Source organism: Lissotriton helveticus, chromosome 1_1, assembly GCF_964261635.1.
Source record: "Lissotriton helveticus chromosome 1_1, aLisHel1.1, whole genome shotgun sequence".
Lineage (NCBI taxonomy): Eukaryota > Metazoa > Chordata > Amphibia > Caudata > Salamandridae > Lissotriton > Lissotriton helveticus.
Genome location: NC_136057.1, coordinates 15135928 through 15155711, shown reverse-complemented (window position 1 = coordinate 15155711; position 19784 = coordinate 15135928). Strand labels below are relative to the sequence as shown.

General features: G+C 47.8%; 1 protein-coding gene across 1 annotated transcript in view; it reads right to left on the bottom strand.

Annotated features, from left to right (window-relative positions):
• Positions 1–1150: 1150 nt before the first annotated feature.
• Positions 1151–19784, bottom strand: part of LOC144766919 (chemerin-like receptor 2) — a 112149-nt gene continuing 93515 nt past the window's right edge. Inside the window, exon 2 of the mRNA XM_078650617.1 lies at positions 1151–2337. Within this exon, the coding sequence (XP_078506743.1) occupies positions 1230–2330 (1101 nt within the window). The 5' untranslated portion in view covers positions 2331–2337 and the 3' untranslated portion in view covers positions 1151–1229. The remainder of the gene's footprint in view (positions 2338–19784) is intronic.

The following is a 19784-nucleotide window of genomic DNA, read 5'->3' as shown; positions in this document are numbered from 1 at the left end:
GCCTTGTGTGCATAGATCAGCAGCTTGAATTGGCATCTGGCTCAGGAGCCAGAGGAGTTTCCTGAGGTGAGGCGTGATGTGGGTCAGTCTCGGAAGACTGAGGATGAGTCTGGCTATGGCGTGCTGTATGGTCTAACGTCTCTGTCGGAGATGCAGGGTGATTCCTATGTGGAGGGCATTGCCGAAGTCCAGTCGGCAGGTGATGAGTGCCTGTGCCACAGTGCGTCTCGTGTGTAGGCCTAGCTCTTGAATATCTTACGTAGCATGCGCAGAGTGAGGAAGCAGACAGAGGAGACGGCGTTGATCTGTGATTTCATGGTGAGCTGGTTATCAGTGATGATTCCGAGGTTTCTGGCGTGTCCGGATGGAGTGGGTGTGGGTCCTCCGTCTGATGGCCACTTGGAGTCATTCTATGTGTTGCTGTTGTTGCCAAAGATCAGTAGTTTCATCTTGTCTATGTTCAGTTGCGGGTATCAGCATCAGGCTCGCCTTCTCCCACGTGACATTCCATCTTCCCCATGTACTGTAGGGCAAAGACCTTATGTTCACACGCGTGCCTAGACAAGACTCTGGTGCAAGCCACAGAGAGTGGAGCTTTCTGGGTCACTGAATCACAGGTGGGAGCTTGAAAGGTATTGTAGCGGGAGAACCTTCTGTGCTCTCATATTAAATGCACACAGCCCAATCTGATGACACACAGGGGGCTGAGGCAGGTCATCATGCCCATCAAGTGTACAAGGTGAGACTTTTTAAGTTGATTAGACATTACATGCCACAGTTATATAGTAGGAGACATGCTGTTGGAAATGTATTACGACCACACATTCATATTATTCTCAATTACCAGTACTCAAGAAAGACCAGTACATTGTTTATGCAAAAATATGTAATTTACTATATCAAACTTAACACTGTAAAACTGTAAAATTTAGAAGAAATGTGATAAATCCATCCATGGTCCCCACACTTATAAACGCAGCTCAAAGTAGTATCATATAGAGCTATCAGACAGCCAAACTGTTGCCATTGGAATATTGTATCCATATGGGATATCAGCCTATTGATGTCAGATTGGGCCTTAAGTGTACGTCCACAAGCATTTAGCTGATTTATTGATCCAGAGCTTTGCCAAGTGTTGGCGTTTCTTGGAAACAAACCCTGGTGGAAACAATGTTACATGACACAGTTAAGACCCAGTGTGTGACCGGAAGCTCCCGGTAACCACAAGTTCAGGTTTCCTCACTATAAGCTGGGTTCTGTGAAACTGATGGCAGGGTGGCTTCCCTCTTCAGTTGTGTTGAGCGGGGCTGCAACTTGGGGCTTTTCCTGGTCCCCCTCCGGCTTGAAGACAGCAGTTCCTCATTAAATGCCCTTTCGAATATGGCTGGGAGAGACTGCGCCAACTTCCTGGTGAACCCCCCACCAACAAAGACGTACAAGATGGGGTTCACGCAACTGTTGACGTAAGCGAAGGCATACACCACGGGGTACCCTAAAAAGACAGAGGGGTGGAACAGGCAAGTGGGCTTGGCGTAGCGCAAGAGACTGGCCAAGCTGAAGAGCTGGTAGGGCGTCCAGTTGATAAAGAACATGACAACGGCGAGGACAGCGATCCGGTAGACCCGGTTCTGGTTGGTCAGGCGCATCTTCCGCACCCGAAGTCCTATGTGTGTGTAGCAGGCGATGATGATTGTCACAGGGATGCAAAAAGCGAAGACGAAGCGGACTGCAATCATGGTGGGCTCCCTCCACTCTCGCAGATGTGTCTCGCCCACCTTGTGCTCCTCTGGGGCATAGTTTATGAAGCAGATGCTTTGGTTGAATAACCTCTGGTTGTCGGCGAAGAAGAGGTAGGGTGCACTCAGAGAGATGGCCAACATCCATATCACAAAGCAGACCCTCACCGAAGTCTGCATGGAGCGGTGCCGGCGGTACCACATGGGCCAGCCTACCAGGAGGCAGCGGTCCAGACTGACAGACGCCAAGAAGAAAACACTGGCATACATATTCAGGAAGGAAAGAAAGAAGTCTGTCTTGCACAGCGGTCCTCCAAAGGGCCAGTCAAAGTGGCGGGCCGCATACGTCACTCGTAGAGGCACGATAAGTAGGTAGAAAAAGTCGGCCACTGATAGGTTGAGGAAGAGGATGGTGGTCTCGGTCATCTTGAGCCGTACACCCAGTACCCAGAGGACAAGCCCGTTCCCGGGCACCCCGAGGATGAAGGTGAGCACACTGATGGTCTGGAAGATGGCAGACGTGGCCTTCACCCCACCAGAAGCCACCGTCCTCTCGAAGTCCTCGATGGTGACGCTGCAGTTGATGTCAAGCATGCTGGGTCTGAAAATGAAATATTCAGAAAATCAATCATGTTTTATATATGAAACAACTCTTTGTCTGATGATTGTGCACAGACTGAAACATTGTAGGTGCTTGTGGCGACATGAACATTCTACATTAACCCCTTCCATGCTGATGACGGCCCCTGGCCATCATGCATCACGGTGGGCGTGTGCTGATGACGGCTGGGGGCCGTCATCAACCCGCCCAATCAATAAAACTGCCGCACAGGCGCAGAATCGCGGCTGCGCCCAAGGGGTTAAAAGTGATGCAGTTAGCTGTACAATTGCCTAGAGCAATTTGCAGATATATCATAGTTTTTACTAGAAGTTTTGAGAACACACACCTAATATTATAATGTTCCATGGCCGGGATATTAAGTCTGATTCTCTACAAGGGTATTGGTGGAGCTTCTCCATAAGAGCATACTTTACAGAAATTGGTTCAACTACTGTATTTTTTAAGAGAATTTGCAAAGAAATTGGCTTAAAAGCCAAACGGTTTACAGTCTGTTGAAATCATTGGTGCAAGTAAATTAATCTGGTCTCCTGGGGCCTCATTTATGAGAAATGACGCATCGCTGCGTGAAAGCAGCGATACGTCACTTCTCAGTGTGCACTCCTTGCGACATACTTGATGCGTCATATTTAATGTATGACGCATCATGACGCAAGGAGTTACAGATACGTCAGATTTCTGACGTATCTGTAAGTGCAAAAGTGACGCATTGCTGGGGTGTGTCACAAAAGTGACGCAACTCCATCAATGCTTCCTTTCACATGGGGCAAGCTCCATGTGAAAGGGCCTGCGTCAGTCTTATGCCTGCTGTGAGGCAGGCGCAAGATTTTGACGCAACAGCGTCCTAAAAGTGACGCCGTGAAATCTCATAGATTTCACTGCGTCACTTCTACGACCCTTTCTTGCGTCAATACGCCCCCTTTGCATACATTATACCTGGTGCAGGTATAATGTGGCGCAGGGGTTTACAAAGTGACGCATCTACCTAGATGCGTCACTTTGTAAATATGGCGCAACAAGGCGCATTGTTTACACCACTGGTTCGTCACAAAAAGTGACGCACCGGCGGCGTAAAAGTGACGCAAGGGCTCATAAATGAGGCCCCTGGTATTTGGCAGATGGAGGAAGCATTTGTGCAGACGCGAATAGCCTGATTCAAAGAAACGGCCCATCTGCGATCACAAAAATGCATTTTCTTATGCACAAACCAAAAATTGCAATTCAGTAACAAGTTACCAAATCAAAAAAATTTTTGTGGCCCACTACTAAAGTGGTATTTGGATGGGAGATGTTTAGGGCGTCCCTTCAAAATACCGAATTGGATTGGTATGTATTGTTTCGTGACCAAATTCCGGTTGCAAAACATAAGTCTTTTATCACCTCCTTAAAGGAGGTGGTAAACCTTCTGCAAACAGAGAAGGGACCCCAAGGGACCCGTTCCCCTTTGTGAATACTGACAAAAACTTTTATTAAGCGTAGGCAGTTGTCCCATAGACCACTGCCTACTCTTAAAAAATTTAACTTACACTATTCAGTATTTGCTTTTCCAGCCCATCCCCTTTCCCTTTAAGCGAAGTGTGTTGCATGCCAAAAAACATAAATTTATTTTATTTAAAAGCAATCACAGACATAGTGGTTGGCTGACTCCAGCAGGCCTCTCTCCGTGTGATGGCTGCAATTCCTTGTAGGTTGTAATTTGTCATCCACCTCAATAATATCCCTGAGGGAAGTCAAATTGCACCTACAAAGTGCAAACCAACCTAGGAGTACGGGGTTGGTTCATAAATGACCACACTGGTGGCAGAGTACTCGTTGTGAATTGCAACTAGTATTTGACAACTAGTTCTTAGCACAAGGGGTCCCTTATTAATTTCTTTTTCCAGTCCTAAAAGCAGCAACATGACAGCTCTGGGACGCTGAGCTCTACTGGCCCATGGGGATACCTACCATGAGTTGAGCGGTGTGGCTCACTGGTTAGAGGCGGCAGACCCGGAAGCAGAGAACGGCCCGGGACCAGGGTTCAATTCCCGACACGGCAGGGTCATGGACCAGGGTCAGCGGACTCGATAATTCTCGCCTCGGTGCCTACTCTAACCAGGGATCACACTCGGCAACTCTGGGCATTAGCTTGCCTCATCTCTACAACGGCCCCCCACACACGCCGGGGATGCCTGGTTTCACCTTTGAGATACCCAGAAAGGGACCATCTCACAGGGAAAGCCAGGACGGGTTCCCCAGCGGTCTACAGCGCCACGACCCCTCAGGGCAGCAGCGCGCTTTACAAGACACATACATTTACATTTACATGATGTCATGCTCCAGATAAACACTGAAAGAACAGCCGGCCTTCAAATATTCGACTTTACTCCAAAGAATCTGGATCTCCTGCACTAGAAATGCATTCAATAAAAATGGTTCCAATTTGCACGACGACTTTTAGCAATGCATTTACATTTTTTAACTGACCTATGTACTAAAAGGTAATCTCCCAAAATACTGAATCAAAGTGGGTCACAATTCGACCTTCCTCCTTTATTTGAGTGAGGAAGGACGCAAAATGGAACCCTGTTTGATCGGCCTAAATCATCGCAATGGTGGGCTGCTGGTGTCAGCAGACTGCTATGTCTATAACTGCTTGTAAATCAAGGAATCTTTTTTAAAAAATTCAGCCCATTTTCCGCCACGGCGCTGGGGGGAGGAAGGCCGCGCAGCGCCACCATGCTTGTGACGGAACCACTCCGTCACGAGCATGGTGGCGCTGTGCTTGTGACGGAGTGGTTCCGTCACGGCCACGCCCGCTCAATAGATCACGCCGCGCAGGCACGAAATCACTGCAGCGCAGGCGCGGCGGTCGGGCCGTGACGGAACCAATCCGACACCAGCACAGTGCGTCCGTGGCTGGTGACGGAGTGGTTCCATCACCAGCATAGATGTGGTTAAAGGAAATCAGGATACGTTAAAATAAATAAACTAAAGGGCATATTTACAAGAACTTAACTCTGCCGTAGCATACATTTTTTGACATTGCGACAGCATATATACAAATTGCCACTAACTGCAGTTAGCAGCACTTTTCCGGCGTAAACGTGATTTTTTAAGATCGCCACCTCAGTAAGCGGTACTTAACGAAAATGAAATACAAGGTAGGAGTTCCGTGCAAAAACTGAAGCCAACTCCACTTTGCGATATTTACAATGAAATTCCTGTATGGCGATAATCCCCCCAAACTGCAGCTAAGTCCAGTTAGAGGCAGTTTTTTACGACCAGAAATAGCTCCCAAACAGATACAGCATGGAAAGAAGCTGTGCTGGCCTCCCTCTCTAACAGGTACAGCATGGAAAGGAGCTGTGCTGGCCTCCCTCTCTAACAGGTAGAGCATGGAAAGGAGCTGTGCTGGCCTCCCTCTCTAACAGGTACAGCATGGAAAGGAGCTGTGCTGGCCTCCCTCTCTAACAGGTACTGCATGGAAAGGAGCTGCGCTGGCCTCCCTCTCTAGCAGGTACAGCATGGAAAGGAGCTGTGCTGGCCTCCCTCTCTAACAGGTACTGCATGGAAAGGAGCTGTGCTGGCCTCCCTCTCTAACAGGTACAGCATGGAAAGGAGCTGTGCTGGCCTCCCTCTCTAACAGGTACAGCATGGAAAGGAGCTGTGCTGGCCTCCCTCTCTAACAGGTACTGCATGGAAAGGAGCTGCGCTGGCCTCCCTCTCTAGCAGGTACAGCATGGAAAGGAGCTGTGCTGGCCTCCCTCTCTAACAGGTTGAGCATGGAAAGGAGCTGTGCTGGCCTCCCTCTCTAACAGGTACTGCATGGAAAGGAGCTGTGCTGGCCTCCCTCTCTAACAGGTACTGCATGGAAATGAGCTGTGCTGGCCTCCCTCTCTAACAGGTACAGCATGGAAAGGAGCTGTGCTGGCCTCCCTCTCTAGCAGGTACAGCATGGAAAGGAGCTGCGCTGGCCTCCCTCTCTAACAGGTACAGCATGGAAAGGAGCTGCGCTGGCCTCCCTCTCTAGCAGGTACAGCATGGAAAGGAGCTGTGCTGGCCTCCCTCTCTAACAGGTACAGCATGGAAAGGAGCTGTGCTGGCCTCCCTCTCTAGCAGGTACAGCATGGAAAGGAGCTGCGCTGGCCTCCCTCTCAAACAGGTACAGCAAGGAAAGGAGCTGTGCTGGCCTCCCTCTCTAGCAGCGCATGGAAAGGAGCTGTGCTGGCCTCCCTCTCTAACAGGTACAGCATGGAAAGGAGCTGTGCTGGCCTCCCTCTCAAAGCATGGAAAGGAGCTGTGCTGGCCTCCCTCTCTAACAGGTACAGCATGGAAAGAAGCTGTGCTGGCCTCCCTCTCTAACAGGTACAGCATGGAAAGGAGCTGTGCTGGCCTCCCTCTCTAACAGGTACTGCATGGAAAGGAGCTGTGCTGGCCTCCCTCTCTAACAGGTACAGCAAGGAAAGGCGCTGTGCTGGCCTCCCTCTCTAACAGGTACAGCAAGGAAAGGAGCTGTGCTGGCCTCCCTCTCACACAGGTACAGCATGGAAAGGAGCTGTGTTGGCCTCTATCTCTAACAGGTACAGCATGGAAAGGAGCTGTGCTGGCCTCCCTCTCAAACAGGTACAGCATGGAAAGGAGCTGTGCCGGCCTCCCTCTCAAACAGGTACAGCATGGAAAGGAGCTGTGCTGGCCTCCCTCTCATACAGGTACAGTATGGAAAGGAGCTGTGCTGGCCTCCCTCTCTAACAGGTACAGCATGGAAAGGAGCTGTGCTGGCCTCTCTCTCTAACAGGCACAGCAAGGAAAGGACTGTGCTGGCCTCCCTCTCCAGCAGAGCATGGAAAGCAGAGATACGCCCGGGAAACGTCTCCATTTCACATCATGGCAGACATCACTGCAGGCCTTCACCACAGATGTGCAGCACAGAATGGAGCCACCCCTCCTCCTCATAGATAACATATAATGTGCTGATTATCAAATTAAAGGCATCGCCTGAAACTACATCACATGACCTTGAATCTGACAATTGTTTTACAGGAAATAACATGAAACACGCTCCTGACCAGAGGAAATGATTGCGTGGCTTTTGACTCTGATGAAATCACACCAAACAACTAACAGTACAGCAGTGAGCCTATGGGTGCCTGGCCAGACTCACCACAGGGACTGATTACGATGACGGTGAGGCTGCCACGACAGCCTGTTGGTGGTGGTCCCACCCCCATCGTAAGCATGTTTACCGCCCGCCATATTACAATGACGGGCGGATGGTTGGCAGTCAGAGAGACCGACGCATCCTGAGCCCCCCGGTGTGTCGGAGGGAGCTGGAATCCCTACAATGTTGGCCGTGCCTGTCAGGGACCAACATAGGGATGCCCCTCCCTGCGGCCATTTTATGGCGGTTAACCCACCATGAAAAAGGATGGCGGAAAGGAAGATTGAATCCCTGTAGCGGGCGCTCCTTCCTCCCTGGCACTCTGTTTGGGTGTTGGGGGCACCGCATGCTGCCTGCCATGTGGCGCATGGATATGTGTTATGTGTATATTATATACTGCATCGTGTGCCGCAGCACCCGCCACAATACAAAATATAGACATTGCGACCGCCTTGAAGAAGGTCGCATTATCTTCCCATTGGCGGGACTGCCGACATCAAGTCGGGCGGTCCTGTCGCCGATATGATGGTGGTGGGACACGGTGGGACGTGGTGAGACGTAAGTCCGACCGCCATCACAAAGAGGAACGCAGTGTGTGTCTGTATTTCCAGCCACACTTGTTAGGCATGTGTTTCAAAGTGCTGTGTGACCATCTGTTGTTGGTAATTCATGTCCTAGTCATGCATTTACTAAGTTTAATCAGAAGCTTTCACAAATGCAGGGTACAGTAATCTAGGTCCAGTAGCACTGCCGAAAAAAAGCAATAGGCTCCTGAGTAAACCAGGAACTTTATCGAGTGCGTGGCTGTGCAGAACTCTCAGGGCTCAGGACGAAGAGATGGTGCATGCACAGGATCTCTGGGGTATATATATATCAACAACTAGCGATATTTATCGCTAAATGAGCTTAGGGAGAATTTTTTTATTGCGCGCATCGCTGGATTTTATCGCAGAGATAACGTGCTATTAGCAACGTTTATCTCTAAAGCGATAAAATATCCGGCGATAGCGGCGAAATGCGTGAATATCGCTGGGATTCCAGCAATATTCAGGCATTAATGCCAATAGGGTCTTAACCTGAATATCCAACTCCCATTGGATATACAGGTTAAGAAGTGGTCTGAGCAGGCGTTAGGTTTTGGAGATATTCGCGCTTAGCGTGAATTTTTTCACCGCTACGCCTGCGTTGATAGTAGGCAATAGCGATTAAACCGACTGCTTTCAGTCGCTGACAGGTTGGGTATGCCCACTTTGCATATCATTAGCAATAAATATTGCTGACTTGCAAAGCGGGCCCCAAACCAGTCGCTATCGCCTACAAACTGTCACTAACTGCTGTTAGCCACAGCTTGCTAATAGGGCGATAAAATTATCGCCGCTATTCGGCCGAAAACGGCTGCAAAAGCGGCGATAATCTCATATCGCTTGCCTTGATAATATGCCCCTGTATCTTCACGCCCCTCAAGTCTCATCATCACTGGTACCCCAGAAAGCATCACTGCACCTCATTGACGGCCTGCGGGGGTGTTCCGGCATTGGCATCCTGCACATTGCTTAGCCAAAACACCTGATAAGAATCCAGAAATTACCAGAGAAAACCTTTGCTTTTCCCATTCTAAGCACCGTATTGATGATGTTAGTGGAGCGGGGCAGTGTGCTGCCCTGTATCACAGGGAGGGGGCAGGAATGCACATTATTTATCCAACATGGCACCTTCCTGTCCTTTTGCCTTACACAGGTGCCACTTCAGCACCCTAGTGCCAATGCAGGCACCCTTGCACCGTGGTGCATTATAACCTGTGATGTAGACAGGATTCCTTTTGTGCAGGAAAGGGCAAGAGCGACTCAAACTGGGTTATAAATATGGCCCTTGGGGACATATTATCAACAACAAGCGATATTTATCGCTAAATGAGCTAAGCGATCATTTTTTATCGCAGCGCATCGTCAGATTTTATCGCAGAGATAACGTGTTATTAGCAAATTTTATCTCTATAGCAATAAAATATCCGGCGATAGCGGCGAAATACGTCAATATCGCTGGGATTCCAGCTATATTCAGGCATTAACGCCAATAGGGTCTTAACCTGAATATCCAACTCCCATTGGATATACAGGCTAAGAAGTGGTATGAGCAGGCGTTAGGTTTTGGCGATATTCGCGCTTAGCGTGAATTTTTTCAGCGCTAGGCCTGCGTTGATAATAGGCGATAGCGATGTTAGAGACAGGTTGGGTACGCCCACTTTGCATGTCATTAGCGATAAATATCGCTGACATCCAAAGAGGGCCCCAAATCGGTCGCTATCGCCTACAAGCTGTCGCTAACTGCTGTTAGCGACAGCCTGCTAATAGGGTGATAAAATTATCGCTGCTTTTCGGCCGAAAACGGCCGCAAAAGCGGCGATAATCTCATATTGCCCGCCTTGATAATATGCCCCTAAGTTTTCACGGAGAGCTCTGTTAGACAGGTAACTAGAGTCTTGACCGGCATCGACTGAACTATTGCTGTGCTGGGCTCCAAGAATAACATTTTGTTTCCTGCACCTCTTTTCAGACCTGCCAATGCTGTTGTTTCAAAACTGGAACTCCAGCCCCTGGTCTGACAAAGCCCCCCAGAGATGGGCCTGATAGACAGCTCTGACAGAGCCCCTCACTCTAGCCTGCATCCCCCTGATAATGTAAAACGGAGCTCAACATACTAAACTTTAATGCATATTTTTTCCAGCCCTGGACTCAAGACACATCAGTTATGACCGGTCCCTCCCAGCAGATGCTTGTCACAACTCCACCCTGTGACCAGACCATCCTAAGGAGACTTGGGTAAAATGCCCATAATGCAACAATCAGCTAAGAAAGAAGTATCAACGCCTCTTCGGTGTTTGGGAGCAAAGGCCCCTGGGAGTTCGCTAAATGTTCCCACTGCACTGCAAGGGGACGAGCTCCGACATCCGATTCTCAGTACAACCCGCAAACTTTCAATATTTCCCTCAGAAATGCCCCATTTTGCCCTCTGTGGTAAGTCTTTGTGTCCCTAATGCTCAGGCCTCCGATGAAACACTTTGTGCACCCTCCACATGCGGAGTCTCTGAAGCTGATCTACATCAAACTTAAGTGCCCCATCACCCTTTACCTGTACATAAAAATGAAGATTCCTTCCTCACTTGAGACACAGACCCAGGGGCTTGTGCACTGTGTGTGCAGTGCAAGGGAATCTGGGCTCAGAGATGGCAGAGCAGCACTCTTAAGAGTCAGAGATTGGTGTGGAGTCCCACACACCAAGGCCCACATAGGCTGCTCCAGTCTCAGCACATGGCCAGGAACAGCTGGTAGAAACCCAGGGGCACATTTATGTGAGCTTTGCGTCACACAAGGCTCTCCGCGACATGGGCCCCGAATACCTCAACAACCGCCTCACGTTCTACACACCTTCCCTCCAGCTCCGCTCCACCAGCCTCGCCCTCACCATCGTCCCACGGATCCGCAGAACCACCACCGGGGGAAGATGGTTCTCCTACCTAGCAGCAAAAACATGGAACTCCCTCCCCGCACACCTACGACTGGCCCAGGACCATCTCTCCTTCAGGAAGCAACTCAAGACCTGGCTCTTCGAGCAGTAGCAGCACCCCCCCTCCCCCAAGCGCCTTGAGACCCTCTCGGGTGAGTAGCACGCTCTATAAATGTTCCTGATTGATTAATTGATTGATTTGCACCACGCAAAGTAGTACATGCATGACACAAGGCTCTGAGTCGGATTTACGAAGTCACACATAACCACATTGCGTGGCTGTGAGTGGCCTCATACATCTTGAGTGAGGCAACGCAGTGCAAATCGCTGAGTCGCCTTACTCTCTGCAAGGGAGGCGTTCCATAAGCATTGCAGTGGGTGTTCCCACGCAACTCCTATGACTTTGAAGCATTCCCAGATGTACAAGGACTTGTAAATAATTTCTTCCTCTTTCCGTGTGTGCTGCATTCAGCACAGGTAGAAGGAGGAAAACACCTTTATGGATTGTTTTCTTGCAGGAAGGTGCCCCCTCCTGCAGAAATCAATCCTGCTGACAACACAGGACACCCTTGCACCACGGCTGTGTTGGCACTAGGCTGCCAAAACTGCGGCAGTGCAGGATGAAAGGACAGGAATGCACCGTATTGGATAAATACAATGCATTTCTGCCATTTCACTTAGACGTAGGACAGCCCAAGCGAGGGAAATGGGCCTTCGATCCTTCGATTTGGCACAAAAAAAACTGTTATAATTAGAGTTAAATGGGCACCTCATACCCTGGTTCCTGGTACCAACACACCTGTTGGACTATTGATAGCTCTGCCCCTGACCTGAATGGAACCTTTTCAAAGGCAAAGGTGTGAACAGCTGCCAATCTGGCACCCTCCGTCACTTCAGCCAGTCCTGGTGCTTTATTGAAAACACTGTGCAAGCAGAGAATGTATGCCCTTTCTCACAATGATAAAAATACACATTTGGATCCCAAAATGCAAAATGTCGCTGGGTAAAAGCCAGTATCGAATCAGGTGCACAGACATAATATCGACTCCAAAATATCGTTTGGACAGAATATCAAGTCAAAAATATCGTTTGGACAAAATATCGACAGGACAGAATATAGACAGCCAAAATATCGTTTTTAAGGTAAGTGAAGTAATATCGACTGTAAATAATATAGAAAGTGAAAATATGTAAGTATATAATATAGATAGTAAAAAAAATTGTTTTTATTTTTAGGGTTCAGGGTCAGTTGTGGGTTTTTGGGTAAAGGGGTATTTTTAGGGTTCAGGGTCAGTTTTCAGTTTTTGGGTAAAGGGATATTTTTAGGGTTTAGGGTCAGTATTCAGTTTTTGGGTAAAGGGGTATTTTTAGGGTTCAGGGTCAGTTTTGGGTTATTGGGTAAAGGGGTATTTTTAGGGTTCAGGGTCAGTTTTCAGTTTTTGGGTTAAGGGGTATTTTTAGGGTTCAGGGTCAGTTTTCAGTTTTTGGGTAAAGGGGTATTTTTAGGGTTTAGGGTCAGTTTTCAGTTTTTGGGTAAAGGGGTATTTTTAGGGTTCATGGTCAGTTTTCAGTTTTTGGGTAAAGGGTTATTTTTAGGGTTCAGGGTCAGTTTTCAGTTTTTGGGTATTATTTTATTATATTTTGTTAGTATATATATATGTTTTAATAAATATGAAATAAAAAAATATTTATTTAACTTTCATTAATTATTTAATTATTATAAGTTAATTTAAGTAATTTTAAGTATATTTTAGTAATTAATTATTAATATTAATTTAATTTAACACTGTTTTTAGTAAATACGATATTTTTTACAACTATATTTTTGTAAACGATATTTTTAACTCGATATTTTTGTACTTACCTGTATGTAGATAGAAACTCGATATTTTGACTGTCGATATTTTGTCAACGATATTTTTGATGGTCGATATTCTGTCCCTCGATATTATTTCAGTGATCCATCGAATCATTCGAAAGCAGCCCATACAACATCGGGCCACTCAGAAGCTTTTTGTGTTTACTAGAGCTCTAAGAAACAGGCCTTGCAAAAATGAACTCGCTTGCTGACAGTGTTATCCAATGAATCTCAATTTTTATTGTGAAAAACAGTGTTTTGAGCCTATCCACGAAACTCTGAGAGCCTAAGAACATAGATTGTTTTCAGGAATCTGAAAGATTCAGGCCCAAATTTACTAAGATATTGCATCAGAGTTTGTGGCACAGACTGATGCAAATTCCATGTTGGGATATACTAGGACACACAAATCAAGATTTGCGTGACTTTGCGAGGGAATTTATCCTAAAGTGATCTATAAAAGAGGGCTACCAGCCCCAGACTAAAATAAAGAAAACCGGATTGATTTAGCATTTCATGCATGGACCTAAGAAACTTGTAAACAATGTGTATAGACAGATTTCTGTGGCTTATTGTGGGCCAGATTCATGGTGTTGTGAGCCTGTATCTCGTGTTGATTTCCTTGATGTTATCCCAAACATTACCTGCAGCAAGCACACATGTATTCTCCTGCAACACTAAAGCCCCAGCACATATGGTGACCACAACCATGCCTACCACATCCACCCAAGACCAGCTCCTCTGTCTTCTGCCTAATGCACATTCTCACTGCACGCACGGCACTGAGACCATCACCTCCTTCACCCTTGATGTCATCTTCTTCACCGAGACCTGACTCAAACCCACATCCATGCCTGACATTGCCTCAGCCAGGCCTGACGGATACAAGATTACACACCGAGACTGCAACACAAGCACAGAGGTGGAATCATCACCATCATCCACAAGGAAACAATCCACTGCACCACCACCCCAGATGACATCACACCACTCAAGGAACACCTCAACTTCCAACTCCGAACCAACAGCAAAACCACCATCAGAGGGATCCTTGCTACAGGCCTCCAGGATCCCACCCTAGCCTCTGACATGCCTTTGCTAAGTTTATCGCTCTGCTGGCCATCGACTCAGAAAACAACATCTTCCTGAGACTACAATGTCCGCCTTGATGACCCCAATAATACCAACCCACCAACTTCCTTGAAAGCATGAGAAACATCGGCCTCACCCAACTTGTCACCAGCCCCACTCACACTGTGAGGGACACACTCAACCCCATCTTCACAGCCAGTGACAGAGTCAAGTACAGCCACGTCACCAAGCTCAATTGGACAGACCGTGCCATCATTCACTTCACGATCCCCTGCACCGCCCCCAAGCCACCTCGCACCTTACACTGCAGATGGAACAAGGTATCAGTGAACTAAAAGACCAAAGTCATCTGCACCTCCCACCCTCACACTGCAACAAACCTAGAACAGGAGGTCCAGAACCTCTGGGTCTGGATCACAGGTTGCGCCAAAAGAGTCGCACCCAGCAAACCCACCAACCACAAGAGATCCTCCAAGCAAGTCAGTTGATACACCACAGAGTTAAGAACCATTAAATGAACCTCTTAATGAGTTGAAACAACATGACTAACTAGAATGGATCTCATGGACCGTACCACATTAAAAGCAGCCTCAACCACTACCACCAACTCCTGAAAAAGACAAAAAGAAGTGCCCTGGTTGACGTCATCAACTCTAGCTCCGATCACAGTAAGGAACTCTTCCACATGGACAGAGTTCTCTATCCCCTCAGCCATCTAAAAATATTAACACCCCTTTCTAGGATCTCTGTGATACCCTGGCGGACTTCATCAATGAAAAAATCTCTACCACCTACAGAAACTTCGAGCCCCAACCCACCCCACTGATATCCTCTGCCATTTCACCCCCATGGATGAGGATCACGACCACCTGCTCACCACCTGGGACGTGCTCACTATGCAAGACAGCACAGCCATCATGAACTCATCCACTCAAGGAGCCCCCGCAGGCCCCTTCCCCCATCACATTTTCAACCTCGGGACCAAGACGACCAGTAGCGAGCTCACCGCCATCTTCAAAGCATCCATTACCACAGTCACTTTCCTGGAAGAATGGAAACATGTAAAAGCCCCTACTTTAGAAACCATCCGCTGACCCCAACACACTCAAGAACTTCTGCCCCATCTCTCAGCCGCCCTTTCCCATCCTGACAACTCACAGAACACCTGGAGAACAACAATCTTCCGGACAACTCCCGATCCAGATTCTGCACCAACCACAGCACCGGAAACTGTTGTGATTGAAGCCACAGACTACATGAGAACTCTCTTTGACCAAGGAGAATCAGCGGCCTTGATCCTTCTTGACCTCTCAGCAGCATTTATGTCGTGTCAAATGACTTTATTCAGATTCTTTTTGTAGATCCATAAAAGTACATAGAAGAGCATCATGGGATAAAATGTTAAACATAATTCCATCCATTATTATTTAAAAGCTAATTTGAAAAAATAATTGATAAACCTCCATCATTAATAATCCTCTTACTATCTCAAAGTAAAAAGGCTTATCATCCTAAAACCTTCTTATAATCTTCATAGACCAATTTATCCAAATGTACAAGGGATTTCCGTCTTTTTGGAGCTCAGGTGATATATCCTACAAAAGTTCGGCACGCCATTACATTTTCAAGAGTACATATAAAATTCATGTGCCTTATAAAAGAAAAGTTTCTTCGTTACAAAAATTGATTGAAGAAATGTCCATCTAATATCTTAACAAAACCAATAAAAGAGCATAAAGTCAGAACCCCCAGGATATTGCCGCATGGATTTGCACATTTTGCGGCACAAAAATTGAAATTTAGCGGCACAAAATGTAGATTTAGTGGCATTATTGTGGCACTTGATTTTACTCGTAAACATTCCTTTTCAGTCTTAAATCAATGGAAACAGTTTTAACAGAGTATTCCACTTTCTAATAGGAGTGTTTAAAGTGTCTGAGAGTATTTGTTTGCTATGCTAAGTCCCCGAGTCCTATAATGGCTGGCGGCAACATTTTTCTCATGTTGGTGGCAGCCAATCAGAGAACATGCAGGACTCTGACTTCCGCAGCAGCGAGATGGTCCGATGGAAATAAAGATCCCAGGGCCAATCATAACGCTCTACTTTTAAATGTGCGTGTCCACGAGAGTCTAAGGTGCTCTTGCAAGCATAGATGCGCCCCACCTGAGTCTCGAAACAAGAAGAGAGGGGATGTGTTGGTGCCAACGCTGCGCCCTGCTTCCTGTCTACTCTCGTCCCAGAACAGGGTGCAGGCACCCCTACCCTGACCAGTGGCATCCGCCCTTCCACTCTCCCGCCACCGACCCTGCTTACAAGCCGTGTGCATGGTTTGATTTAATTCAGTTCTCTCCCGGTTGCTCATGAAACTAAAGTTGCACATGTGATTAAACTGACCGACACCCCCCCCTGACCCCCACCTTCCACCTACCACCACCCTCTCCTCCAGGGCTCGAGTCCTAAAAAAAGAAGTGGCGGGGACTAACCAAGTTAGGTAGTTTGCAAGTGGCATCATGGCACGTACCACCATAGCACATGACACCACGACGCATGGCATTGCTTGCGGGATCAAAGCAAGTGATCTCTCTGGAAGTGATATCAGATATTAAGACCGCACACATATGTTTATCAGGTATATCATGGGTACATTAGACCCATTATGAGATTTAACAAATTAGATTTTGCTTTGGGATTGAGCCAAAAAAAAAGGTGCAATCTCAACGCAAAATCTGGGCCTCAACTAATATGCTTTTTTTCAATGCCTTGCCACAAAGGAATTAGCAACAAGGAGTAGCGTGGGAGTCAATCTCTTCTGCTTCATTGGTTGCAAATTCCGCATTTTAAAATATTTTATGGGGTTAAGGCATCTGCTACTGAGGTGCCCAGTAAATCACAGGGGATAATAATAATGATGAATTAACTATGGGGGTTAAAGCATTTGTTGGAGGGATCTGTGTTTTGTGAAGTCTCAGATTTGCATCAAAGTAGTACAGAAGGTTAATGTGTCTCCAGCAAAGCACATCACGCAGCATGCAGATGGGAGATTTTTATTTTGTGTAACTAAGTAAGTAAGTTACTGCTTTTAACACAGAGATCCTTTTGTTAATTGCAGTTCATAAATTAGAATCCTTCTAATACAGCACAGTGAACGGTGAACGACATGCGACTCCAACACCATATAACCCTCACTCACTCATGTAACACATCTTGTACATTGATTTACACACCTACATGATTTATTATCAATGGCAATGGTGTTTACTTTTCTTTATGTGATGTAAATTGAGAGGATTTGTGTTAACGTGAACGGTGCCACAACACTGGTGAGGTGTACAGTGGTAGGTACTGTATAAAACGAGAGCCAGGGATACAACATGGATGAGCACTCACAAAATACATTTTTCGGCCAGTGGAAATGGAATGTGTGTGTACGAAGCTGGAGAACTTTCTTCAGCTCTCCTTGAGGAAAAATATGAGTGAAAAGATCCATTAAACGTCAAAATTGTAACAAAAAACAGCAAACACATCTATATTATTAAAATCATTTTAAGCAAATAAAATTCTTCTGCAATGAAGAACTCACATGAGAATTCTCTTTTTTTGCACAAAAAGCACTCCTTGTGCCAGTGAAGTTGTGTAAAAATAAAAAAACACCCAATTTGACAAAGCTGCAAATCTTTAAATGTATCTAAAGACCACGAGCAAGTGCAGTCCACCCCCTGCTCCCTTTTCATTTGGTTTCTCCAAAGACAGTTGTTAGAAAGGTGATCCCGGGGGAGGCAGAAGATGTCTGACTGACCACCCCTAAGTCCACCCCTCCGTCTAGAAGTAGCCGAGCGTTGTCGAGAGGCCTCCTGGGTGAGGGTCCTCTCCTTAGATCGTACAGCAGAGTAACCACACCACTACAAATAGACACCACACAAGAAGATAAGTTCTTAGGCTTTATCAAGGATAAAGGTTGCTGGTCTCCAGCGATACGTACAGGTAGATCGAGGGATCTGAAAAGTCTCGTGAACAAGGGACGGGGTAGTGGGACAGTCTCAGTACTGGGGAAGGAGGGGTTACCCTGCGCACAGCTCTCAATCCTCGAGCCAGGGGGAGGTTCCGAGAGGTCGAGTCGCGGCAGCGCCAGCAGACCTCGAGAGGGTTTCGGTGAAGATGGGCCGCGACAGCGCCAGCAGGCTCCAAAGTTGGTTCAGCTAAGATGGACCGCGGCAGCGCCAGCAGGCTCCAAAGATGGTTCGGCTAAGATGGACCGTGGCAGCAGGCTCCAAAGATGGTTCAGCTAAGATGGGTCGCGGCAGCGCCAGCAGGCTCCAAAGATGGTTCGGCTAAGATGGACCGCGGCAGCGCCAGCAGGCTCCAAAGATGGTTCAGCTAAGATGGACCGCGGCAGCGCCAGCAGGCTCCAAAGATGGTTCAGCTAGGATGGACCGCGGCAGCGCCAGCAGGCTCCAAAGATGGTTCAGCTAAGATGGACTGCGGCAGCGCCAGCAGGCTCCAAAGATGGTTTCAGGCTTCAGGGTAATGAGTTCTTCTCGGGTCAGCCGCGACAGCGTCAGCAGGGCTCTTGACTCCAGGATACAACTGATTTCCTGATCCAGGGCTGGCCCAGATATAGGACTGGAGTCCATTGATGTCCGGACCCTCGCGCCTGGGGGTCAGAGGGGCCGGGATGAAGGTGTCCAGACACCCAGCAGGGGGGTGGAGCCAGCGCCCAGGGAGGCCGGAGGGCGATCGATACCAGGCGTCCGGGGACGGCTGGAGGGCCGTCGAAACTCTCCTCCTCCGGGATCCGTCAAGTGGCCACTTTACCACCTGGGTTGATCTGGGTGCCACGATGTCGGGGCTTCGCTGGGGCCGCAGCCGGGGTCGGCCGAGGCCACGTGCTCGGGACGTGATGGGCCCAAGATGGAGTCGGGCCTGTAGGGGTGGTCCGGAGCGGTAGCCAGACCGGCAGGGTTGGGGGCGTGCAGGGTCCGCCATGTTCCGGGGAGGAGAGCTGTGGTGTGTCAGGGGGGTTGCTCTCTCCGGTAGTTCGTGTAGGGTTGGGCCAAGGGGGTGCCCGTGGCCCGATGGAGGGCCGATGTCGTCCTGGGCCCGCCATGCGGGGAGGGGTAGGACCACGCCATGGGGCCGGGTCCAACAACAGTAGTTGTGACGCTTGTCCTTGTGACCAGTCCTCCGAGCAAACTTTTTTCCATATACATTTTTCTGCAAGTTTTATCGCCTTATTATAGACTATTTTAAGAAAACTGTGAGCCATATTATCAAGAAAGGGCGATACATTATCGCCGCTTTTATCGGCAGGAAACTGGCACTAAAGTGGCGATAATGGGCTTGATAATATGCCCTTGTGAATTCCCTTTAGAAGCCCAGGTTAACGCCAGAACCTGGGCAGTTTCCTGCCGAAAAAAGCGGCGATAATGTATCGCCCTTTCTTGATAATATGGCCCTGTGTGCTTATCATCTCATTGAAATCTTTTTATTGTCCTCTTACGCACACCTTTCGTGTGCGAATAAAGTTTTGAATTGAATTGAAAACACTGCTAGCAGGAACAAATCTACGAAAGCCATCAATAGAACTCACATGTCTGTACAATAATGCATGAGTGGCAGCAACAGAGAAAGGGCAGTGAAAAGGAACAGGAAGGACATTGCGAAAAAACTGATGGGCCGTGAAAAAAACCACAAAACGAAATGAGTCAGAGCATAAGAGTCACTAAAAAGGAGACTAGGCAGCTTTCTCCCACCCAGCCCTGATTTTGTGAGTACTTTTGTAAAAAGCACAGCCTATTTTCAAAAGTGGCGATTTTGCGATTGTTTTGCAAATCACA